At 53.5% G+C, this 11,262-nt stretch overlaps 1 gene segment (V, D, J or C); it reads right to left on the bottom strand.

The window, feature by feature from the left end:
• Positions 1–327: 327 nt before the first annotated feature.
• On the bottom strand, positions 328–8,722 carry LOC123357236 (the record flags this gene model as incomplete). The annotated part of the segment is given in 4 exon segments: positions 328–387; positions 4,708–5,026; positions 8,438–8,591; positions 8,677–8,722. Coding segments are annotated over 4 exon segments (579 nt in total), but the record flags the coding sequence as incomplete, so codon positions are not given.
• Between the last annotated feature and the right edge of the window lie 2,540 nt (positions 8,723–11,262).

Raw genomic sequence — 11,262 nt, 5'->3', positions numbered from 1 at the left:
AAAAAACATTTTGTCAAAAAATTCCCAACCATACCTTGTACGGCTTCCCAAGATCCATCTTTACACTTTTCACCGTGAAATCACATTGGTTTCTGATACTGTTAAGGCCCTTGCTCTTGCTGCAGATGGTGGTTGGAGCAGGATTTATGCCTTACCATTTGATATAATATATAATGGTTTGAATATAATATTTCATTCAACGCTAAGCTTTATTTTCTATTTATTACTACATCAATAATTCTAATAAATCCTTTTGATATTAATGTAGATGATATATGCAACTCCCTAGCAATTCTACTGCAATTCACTATCATATTAAAGTGTTACTAATGAAATTAAAATACCTTCACAATTAAATAGGAAAATATACCCGGTACTATCCTCAGCCTAACACATTTTAAGATTTTCTTAATTTCATGTATAAGCTGATTTATAAAAATAAAGCTACACTGGCATGATTTGATATGAAGAGATATGAAATTGTAAAAACAGAAAAAGGTGAACAGAATAAAAGTACGTTATGTTTTGAAATATATTCCACTTATTAAATGTTGTAATAACTGTATTGAAGGATTTTATATCTTAATCATGCCATGTGTCATTTTTCCTGCAGCATTATCATGAATACTAGCTGCACCACTTTGTAATATGCATTTAAAGGCTATACAGTTGAATATAGATCAGATTCTTGGCTTGCCACTGAGACAAATCAGTCTGATTGCATGGGATAATATGGTGCATGACTTTTTAAATTAAATCGTTTCTTTACCATTCAAATAATGTCACCAAAAGAAGGAATTTTCATTTTTGCAATATTTGATAAACAATTACCTTTTATGATTAATCAATATTATTGTCTTTAGTTATGATACAACATTGGTCTAATAAGATTTCTGGTTTTGGACAACTGCAATGTGTTTACACTGTATAAAATATATTAACAAGCAGGACAAGCAGTATTTCATATCTGGTTTTCATCTTTTTCCTATCAACCTCATAAAACTATTTATTTCCATATTAGGCATATTATCTATATTTATTTCCCTGTAAGAAATACAACAAAATGAAAAAGCCTTGGGCTTGTATCTCTTGTGCATAACTTGGAAAAAAACGCGGCCAGTGACAGACACTTCAGGGGATGGTGCCAGGCTGCCCCCTAGTGGGATATGGTGGAATATCCCGCTCAGAGGGGAAGTGTCTTCCTAAACCCCTGAGTTACCGGGGTTGATCCATAGAAAGTGTAAAAAAATGGCCTCAGTTCACCCCAACGTCATCAACCTGGAGAGAATTCCTACTGGTGTGTCCCTGTGGGTCCCAGGGAACATCCTGTATAGCTGGGGGAGGTGGTGGGTGACATGGGAAACATGGGCGAGGTTGTTTCTAACTTAGTTTGAATGGGCCAGTAGGGTTTGTAAAGGCGTTTGAAGCTCCTACCTCCCCATTCGTTTCAGTGCGAGATTGGCAATTAAATTACGTTACAAATCTAGTCCTAATTGCATTCGATTCTACTTGTTTTGATTCCATATTGCTGACTTTCCTCCTATCAAGATAAGAATCACTTTAACTCTGCTATCCAAAACCATCCTTTTATTTTGATTATACCCTTTCCCCTAATCTTAACCATAACCATAACCTAACCCTACATTTTTTTCTAATCGTACCCCTAATGCTAGCACCGTTCTCTATCTCCAGCTCTACTCCCTGTTCTAAATTTGAATTAGGATCCTGAGCCCTCTCCAGAACCATAAAGATATATTTGTCCGCTAACCCAATCCGTCATTATTCTTTAACCTGACCTGAACTGTACCCTTAATCCCTTTCACTTAACACCTACAATATATTATTTCCCTATCTCTGGGTCTTCTCTCAAGTGCTCACCTAACGGACAACCAGGAGAGGAAAGAGAACCCCCAAGACTGTTCTCGTCCTGAGTGTTTGTTTATTAGGGATAAATGACCCCGGGACCCAGGAATCACCAATTCGGCCCCTGCACAGCTCGCTCTGGGTTGCTGCAATGCCCAGGACGGTGGGATTTTGTGCAGGAGGATAAATATGACGTCCGGTGCCTCCATTTTTGTGAGTGTCTCCCCCAGATTGTTGGTGCTTCGAGCTCTTTGATAATTCCTGTCCCACGTGTCCCTTTGGGACCCTCCCCTTGCATTAGCAGATAGAGCGACTCCACCCACAGCAAGTTGACTGAAGGACTGTCTGTGTCGTGCGTTTGCGGGCTGGACCTCTATTGTTAACGCAGTAGAGCAATCCTTGGTAGCCTGTGGAAATTACTGGCCTTGTTACCCACGTGAAGAATGGAGAGCATTAATTCGGAAATGTGTATTGCAGACATTTGGGTTCTTAAAAAAATCCATTCTTGGTGACAGCCAGTGTTGTAGATTTGAGTTGAAAAACATTTTGAAGTGTTAACCTAGTTGCACAAGAAATTCTGAGTTTTAAGCTTTTCTTTACTTTGAACCATTATGTGAAATGCTCAGTGATAGTTGGATGGTGAAATTTGTCATTGGGGGGGCATAGGGACCGGGGTCCTTGTGTGATGCTTGTTTACTGAACAGTTTCACCTTTTTACCGGACTGGGTTTGTTCCGGCAGGAAAATATCCGACCCGGTCAAGGCCTCCAGGACAGTGCATGTTGTGAGACAGTAGTAAACGCCCTGCATGGAAAGCTGCTCCCCGTTCGTTGTACCGGTCCCTGGCTGTGGGGCTCTCCGGGGCGCCAGTAACACGCGGTGGGTGTCTGCGGCTGTCAGCGAGTGGTCGCTTGCAGGGAGAACTGGTTCTTGGCGGTGTCTGCAGCGACGGTGACTCGGCACCTGGAGAGACGGGGCGCAGTGTGCGCTGCTGCTGCTATACGGATTCACGGGTACCCTCCACTCCAGCCCTTTCGGGGGGGGGGGGGGTGCCGGACCCAGTCCCTAGCTGGTAAGTCCCCATCAGTGATGGATTCCCCACGAAAACCAGCGCAGGTCAGCGTGAGGGTCTCCCCGGAGGGACAAGCTTGCACCTGACACAGGGACACCTGGGAAAAGAAAAATAGTGCAAGGGAGGGAATTGCCCAGCCCAAAGTAGTGTGTTAGTGCTGTGTGGGCTGTTGGTGTGTGTGTGTGAGTCGTTGTGTCCCTAATTTCCCCGCTGCCCCAGAGACGCTCGCTCCTGGGGGAGGAGAGCAGGAAAAGGAAATAAGCAGCCAGAGGATTTCATTCTCCCTTTCATGCAGTGAGGGAACCTCACCTGGGGGCAAGGGGACCGGGCTGTTCTGTATTGTACTGGGGAGGGGAATGAGGCTCCTAGAACCTGGGGTTTGTATCTAACAGGACCCCCCCGGGCAGGGATTTGCATGCGGGTCTCACCCAGCTGGGATAAACTACCCGGGGGAGGGACCGCTACGCAGGGGGGCTGTCCGGTGGATGGGAGAGTTAGACACTGCCCCCCCCCATGTCTGAGGTGAAAGCCCCTTGAAATTAATGCGTGTCTCTCCCTGCTCCAAAACGTGCCGGCCGCCTGCCATCGGCACAGACCATGCGCCGGAGAGGTCCCGAGCCGGGGGGCTCTCCCGGGAGGGTCAGATGAGGAAGGAGCCACTGCTGCAGGGGGAGGGAGGCTGGTTTCCCCGCAGAGACCGACAAACAGCTGTATGGCCGGGGAGGGAAGCAGCTTCCGGGCTGTGTCACAGCAAGGGCGGTGCTGGCGGGACACGGAGCAGCGGCTGCAGCCCAGGCTGGGGAGGAAACCGGCACCTCCTTCTCCGGCGCTTTTCCTACAGAGCAGCCGCGCCCGTGTGTGTGGGGCGGGGGGGCGGTGTCGGACTGCTGCTCCCTACCAGAGAGAATGGGATTTGCTCTCTCTCTCTGTATGGGCGTGTCGGACTGCTGCCCCCTACCGGAGAGAATGGGATTTGCTCGCTCTCTCTGTATGGGTGTGTGGGACTGCTGCCCCCTACCGGAGAGAATGGGATCTGCTCGCTCTCTCTGTATGGATGTGTGGGACTGCTGCCCCCTACCAGAGAGAATGGGATTTGCTCGCTCTCTCTCTCTCTCTCTGTATGGGCGTGTGGGACTGCTGCCCCCTACCGGAGAGAATGGGATTTGCTCTCTCTCTGTATGGGCGTGTGGGACTGCTGCCCCCTACCGGAGAGAATGGGATTTGCTCTCTCTCTCTCTCTCTGTATGGGCGTGTCGGACTGCTGCCCCCAACCGGAGAGACTGGGATTTGCTCGCTCTCTCTGTATGGGTGTGTGGGACTGCTGCCCCCTACTGGAGAGAATCAGACTTCTCCCTCCCTCCCTCTCTCTCTGTGAGTGTGGTGCCACCCGTCACTCTCTGCCGAGGGCAAAGACCGCGACCTTCCCGCTTCACACCTAACACGCACTGCGACACAGACACGCGGCGTGATTATTTTGTAGCTCTTAATTCCAGGATGCTTTCCCTGCCCGCTCCCATGGCCATTCGGAAGGAAGGAAACACCTGAGTTTTATCAGTGGGTTTCCCAGGATTTCTGTGGCAGCTCAAAGGCGAGGCGTGTCCAGAGAAACTGGGTAAATTCTGCAGCGTATAAAAAAAGATCCCAACGAATTGGCTGTATGTCGTGTGTGTCTCTTTCTCTGCAGGGCTCCACTGTCCCTGTAACTCCGGCCTCATTAGGCTATTTAGAAACCGCTTCCCCTTTTTGTGCCAGTCCCGCTTTGCTCTGAGTCACTGTGTCTCTGGCGCAGTAATAGGTGCCGGTGTCTGCAGCTGTCAGCGAGCGGAGCTGCAGGGAGAACTGGTTCTTGGCGGTGTCTGCAGAGATGGTGATTCGGCCCTGGAGAGACGGGGCGTAGCCTGTCTCCCCGCTACTATACGAGTACACATACCCCATCCACTCCAGCCCTTTCCCGGGGGGCTGCCAGATCCAGTTCCAGCTGTAATACCGAGTAGTGATGGAGAACCCGGAGACAGCGCACGTCAGTGCGAGGGTCTCTCCAGGCTTCGCCATTCCCGGTCCTGACTGGATCAGCTGCACCTGGGAGAGGACACTTGGGGAGAGAGAAACAAAGCAAGAAAGGCATTAGCCACAGAGACACGCCACGGACCTGTCCCCAATTCCCCCGCACTGCCCCATAGGCTGACACTCACTGATGGGGGCAGAGAACAGGAAAAGGAAAAGCAGCAGAAATTTCATTCTCGTTTTCATGCAAGGAGGGAAACTCCCCAGCAGGCAGGACTGGGCAGTTCTGTGTCTAGGGAGAGACTGAGGCTGCTGTAATCAGGGGTTTGTATTTAACCAGCAATCCTGTGGGGAGGGATTTGCATGCGGGTTGCACCCAGAGGGTATAAGGCGACAGGGAGCCGTGTAGGTAGGGGGTATTGGCTGGTGGAGTGGACAGAAACAGATCTCCATCAGGTCTGGGCTGGGATGCGGAGGTCACTGGACCTTATGACGCACTTTCCACTCAGTGTAATGTGTCTTAGGAAAGAGGTTAACTGGCTCGGTGAATCACATCCTCTAACAGGGGCTGCTAAGAAATGCAGTGGGCATCTCCGAGAAGCATAAACAGTCCACAGAAGCAGTCAATAGAAATGAGCTGTCAGGGAGGATGAGCAAAGGGGAAGGTGATTCCTCTGTGTAATATGGGTTAGTTAATAACTGACATTGCAGATATATCCAACGGGGAAAGTGGTGCAGGTGTGCAGAGATAAAGGGTTAAAATCCATGTGCAGTTTAGGTAATAACTTGGTATATGGATTGTGCCAGCTCTTTTCCAGGGCCAAAGTCCAGCGTTTGGTCAAGAGACCAGCGGCCTAGCGAATAGTGATTAGCCAAGAGAAAGCAGACTAACCAAAAGATCACCTTGCCTTTGCTAAGATAAGGCTGGTCAGCAAAACTGCCAGATGTTGGAGCAATAACTGAACAATTGTGTCTTATTCAGAGTTGCAAATCGAAGAAAGAAGCCCTGTTTCTGTTGTTTCAGAGCAGCAGCCGTGTTAGTCTGTATCTGCAAAAAGAACAGGAGCACTTGTGGCACCTTAGAGACACCCTGTCTCCTGGCAACTAATGACCTGCGCCCCTCCTCTACAAAGGTGCCAGCTGAAGGTGTTAGAGAACAAAGAGGTCAGGTGACCCCCTGGCCCGGGAAAGGGAGAAAGGGCAGAGGAGGAGGGGCTGGAGAGTTTAATTTTGATGCTGGCTGGGGACGAGGAGTGAAGTGCAGACGTGGGGGTCTGGCTCACTGCCCCCCAGAATGGACCTGGCCGAGGGTCCCGTTCTCTGTACCTACAAGCTCTGTTTTAGACCGTGTTCCTGTCATCTAATAAACCTCTGTGTTACTCACAGAGAGGAGACTTCACCAGGGTCCTGACTGGCTTTGTAGGGAGCAGTTCCAGAGCATCTCCTGGGGACTCTGTGACAACCTGGACACTGGGCTAGATGGACCTTTGGTCTGACCCACTCTGGCTGTTCTTATGTAATAGTGTGTGGGGTGGGGACACTGCTCCTGGCAGGGTGGGATGAGACCCCCGGTGATGTTTGGGGCCCCCGGGGGGGAAGGAAAAGGACAGGGAGTTCCTGGTGGGAGTTGGAGGCAGGCAGGGAAACGTTCAGCAGAGAAGCAGCAGTTTGGGTGATGGGGAGAGATTGAGGCACCAGAATCTGTGGCTTTCCGCTGGGCTTCCTTGTGCTGTGCTGAGAGTGGGAGGGGGTCTGGGCTATGGGGAGACGCTGCAGGGTCTGGGCTTTGTCAGAACAGGGGCTGCGCTGGCTGGGACAGGGGGGAGAGTCTGTACTAAGCCCTGGATAGAAATGCAGCAGCTGATGGTCAGGTACTTTCCATATGGAAAAGGGGTGTGTGTGTGTGTGTGTGTGTTGGGGCTCAGGTTTGTGCTGGGAAAAGACCTTTGTGCACACAAACATGCAGAGACCCTCACAGGCAAACAGCTGGACACCTCCACCGGTCCCTGTCTGCGCCCAACTCTGTACATCCCTGAATCAGTCCCTGCCTGTTCCTAGAGCCACTGAAATACAAACAACTCACTGTATTTTGGCAGGTTTCAGAGTAGCAGCCGTGTTAGTCTGTATCAGCAAAAAGAACAGGAGAACTTGTGGCACCTTAGAGAGGAACAAATTTATGTGAGCATGTGACGAAGTGGGGGGGGGTTCTTATTTTTTCTATGTTTTCCAGTGGGTTGCATGCAGAGGGAGGGAGGGAGACTCAGTGTCTCCGGGTGTTACTGGTTTAACGAGGTGAGGGGAGAGGGAGTTTGTTGTTACAGAGGACCGGAGAGGGAACTCGGGACCCCGGCCAATGGCCTGGAGGATGGAGACCCCAGCGACTGGTGACCTGGTGCCCTGGAGACGCAGCCGGTTCTGGCCAGTGGGAGGACAATGGGCTGCGAAGAGAGGACCCCGGTGACCTGACCAGCCGGTTTCCAGCCAGAGGGGGCTGAGAGGAGAGGAGACCCAGGCCATCCTGTTTAGGACCCTGTTTACCTGCAGAGAAGACAATGGACAGAGGGGCTTGGGGCCGGGGATATGGGATGCCCAGCAGGGACGCAGGGAGGCTCAGGGCTGGAGAGGGGGAGCAGGCAGAGCCCCCCTGGATGCAGGGAGACTGGGATATGCTGTGCTGAGGGAGGTCAGGGCTGAGGCCCTGAGAGTTTCCAGTGCTGTGTTCAACTCTCAATAAACCCTCCTGTTTTATGCTGGCTGAGAGTCACTCCGGGCTAGAGAACAGGGGGCATCAACCCCTTCGTGGGTAAGGAGGCCCGGGGGGCCCAGAGCGCGTGGACTCCCTGAGGGGGCCCACGGTGAGAGACAGACTTGTTAAGGCTCAGAGAGGTGCGGCTCCAGGAGGTGGAAGGCCTGACCCCGAGAGAGAGAGGACCCCCGAGAAGGGCTGTCTCACTGAAAGGGGCACCCCCCACGGACCGCCCGGGGCCAAGAGTGGGCACAATCTGTGAGTCTGTGACAGAGCATAAGCTTTCGTGGGCTACAGCTCACTTCATCAGCTGCATGCAGAAAGCTTTTGCTCAAATAAATTCATGAGTTTTTTTGTATTTTGGCAGTAGCTGGACATGATTCCTGGGGCAGCTGAGCTGACAGGTCAATTGGGCGCTGAGCGACTGGGTAGCTCTGGGGGCAGTTTTGATAATATCTCTGGGGATGTTTGTCCTGTTCTAGCCCCTGTGTGTTTCTGGGCAGGGTGGGGGCTCATATTCCCCCCTGTCACTCTGGCCTCACTTTCCTCTTTATCAGCCGCTTCCCATTTTTGTCCCAGCCCCGCTCTGCTCCGTGTCACTGTGTCTCTCCTGGCGCAGTAATAGGTGGCGGTGCCCGCAGCTGTCCGCGAGCGCAGGTGCATGGAGACCGCGTTTTTAGTCGTGTCTCTGGAGAAGCTCAGGTGGCTCTGGAGAGACGGGGTGTAGCTGTGCTCCTAGCAGAGTTTATATACCCAAGCCACTCCAGGCCTTCACCGGACCCAATGCCAAGTATAAACCGCTGGTAGTGATGGAGACCCCGCAGACAGCGCAGCTCAGGGTGAGGGTCTCCCTGGGCTTCACCGCTCCCGGGCCGGGACTGGACCAGCTGCACCGGGCAAAGGACACCTGGGGAAAGGAAAACAGAGCGTTAAGGCCCCAATTCTGCTTCAAGGCATCGATCCCGTCTCCCAAATCTCCCCTGGACACTCACACGGGGCAGCAGCCAGAGACAGCACGAGGAGGAGTAAAGATTTCATGTTGGTCTCCAAGTGAAATGCAAACCAGTGAAGATGCGGGTCAGGCCGTGAGCAGGCGGGTCTTGGTGAGAACCCAGGAGCTGCTCTTTAAACGGGGAACGGGGGCCTGAGATTGGCATAAAACGCCTCAACCTCCCCTGTATATTCAGTAAGTATTTGAGGAGAACTGCAATGTTAGAGAGAAACATGAACTGCTCAGACAACATTAATGCAGAGAAGCAGCAAAATTAATCAAACATATGACTGGTTCTGACTTATTTACTTGGTCTTAAAAGAGAACAACAAGGACCTGAGTCTCCTCCCTGTCAATAACCCCCTGCTCAGCCAATCAGGGTAGAGACTGAGGACGGGAGGCTGAGGGTTCTCACCACAGAGCCCAAAGGATGGCCCAGGTCACTGGTGGGGATCACTGCCCAAGCACTATTTCAGCCCCACATTTTTGGGTGGACCTCCCACAGTGGGAGCTGCCAAACACTCCCCCGCAACACACACACACACACACCTCGCTCCTGGTGTTGGGAGGGGAACAGGTGAAAGGACAAAAGAAGCAAGAGACGAAGAGAAAGGAGGAAGGGATGGAGGAAAAGGTGAAACACAAAGGACAAATCCTAATGTCTCCAGTAATTCTAGGGGACAAAATCCCAGGTGCGGAATAAAATTCTGCCTCCTTAAGCTCGTGTTTTCCATGCTTAGACTTCGTCACCAGATGGATCAGACTGAACAGGTTTCAAACCTCGAGGAGGCTCTTACTTTCTAAACAGGGACGGCTGGTCTCTAGTAAAATCAGGAAAAGGGAAGGAGAAAACTCAAAAGAGGTTCCCCCTGGCGCTGTCGTACCTGAACCCGAATACTCTCTCAGTCCTCAGAGAGAGACCTGGAGAAGGAGACTTGCTGAAGCAAAGCCACAGGGGTCTCTGAGGTTTCCCTGGCCCCTCGCCCCTCTCCTGCCTGGCTGATGTCAGCATCTCTCTGTGAGGTCACCACCTCCCCACCACCTTGGACCAATAGTCTGAGGTCCTGCAAAAGCCTTTGTGATGTCACTGCCACACCCCTCCCTTGCTGGGCTAATGTCCTGCCCCTGGCCAGGCACTGTGGAGGTTTGAGCTACTCCCTGTGGATCACCCCACTCAAGGAGCGTCGTTCTAGGCAGGAAGCTGGCTAGACAGGGAAACATCAGACGCTGCTCCCAATGCTGCACTCAGTTTTTCAGAAATTAGTCGCCTTTATGGCCAGAAGAGACCATTAGAGCATCTAATCTGACCCCCTACATAGCACAGGTCTCCTGTATGACACAATAGCGGGTGAGGGAGGGGGGCTGAGGAGGTGAGCGGGTGGGCAGTGGCGGGGGGACAGGTGAGCCGGCAGCGGGGTAGGGGGCCTGAGGAGGCGAGCGGGCAGGCAGTGGTGGGGCGGCAGGTGAGCCAACGGCTGGCCCCAGCTCACCTCTGCTCCGCCTCCCCCCTGAACGCCTCACCCTACTTTCCCGCCTCCCCCCTGCTTCCTGCAAATCAGCTGTTCGCGCGGGAAGCCTTGGCGGGAAGAGAAGTGGTGTGGTGGCTTCGCGCTCAGTCCCAGCAAGGTGGAGACAGAGACAAGGTGAGCTGGGGCAGGGGGGCCGCCCGCACTGCAGCAGGTAACCCGGGGGGGGCGCACAGGGGAACTGCTCCCCACACCAGCTCACCCACCTCCCCTCCGCCTCCCTGGGACTGAGCACAAAGCCACCATTTGCTTCTCAGCCCTCCCACACGAACCGTCAGGGGCAGGGGTTCCAGGGGCGGTCAGGGGACAGGGAGAAGGGGTGGTTGGATGCGGCAAGGGTCCCAGGGGAGCCATCAGGAATGAGAGGAGGGGTTGGATGGGGTGACAGGGCACAGTCAGGGGACAGGGAAGGGTGGCTGGGGTAGGGGTCCTGGGAGGGCATCAAGGAACGCGGGGGGTTGGATGGGGCAGGAGTCCCGGGGCGCGGGGGTGGGCCATGACCCCGGTGTGGGGTGAGGAGGGAACCAGTTATTAAGTTTTTGGCAGCTCATCACTGGCCAGGGGCGTGGGAGGCTGAGGAGGAGGGCGGAAGGGCAGTGGCAGGGGGTGAGTATGCGAGCTGGGGAGGGGGGAGCTGAGGTGAGCGGGGGAGCAGGTGAGCCGGGGGAGTGGGGGTCTGAGGACGTGAGCGGGAGGGCATTGGTGGGGGGTCAGGTGAGCTGGCGGTGGTGGCGGAGGAGAGCTGAGGCGGCAGGCAGGCAGGCAGGTGAGCCGTGGGGGGCTGAGGAGGCGAGCAGGCAGGCAGTGGGGGGGGCCGAGGAGGCGAGCAGGCAGGCAGTGGGGGGGGCTGAGGAGGCGAGCAGGCAGGCAGGCAGGTGAGCCGTGGGGGGCTGAGGAGGCGAGCAGGCAGGCAGTGGGGCGGGGGGGGCGGGGGAGCCGGCGGCAGTGGAGGGCGTTCGGGGGGCTGAGAAGGCGAGTGGTGAGTCAGTGGCTGACCTTCTACGCCTTCCTCAGTCCCACCTCATTCATTCAACAGGGCGACTGATTACCAAGTCGGGAGA

This window comes from Mauremys mutica, unplaced genomic scaffold (assembly GCF_020497125.1).
Source record: "Mauremys mutica isolate MM-2020 ecotype Southern unplaced genomic scaffold, ASM2049712v1 000424F_np12_subseq_321370:426627_obj, whole genome shotgun sequence".
NCBI classification, from domain to species: Eukaryota; Metazoa; Chordata; order Testudines; family Geoemydidae; genus Mauremys; species Mauremys mutica.
Note: the sequence above shows the minus strand (reverse complement) of the source record. Positions and strands in the feature narration are given on the sequence as shown.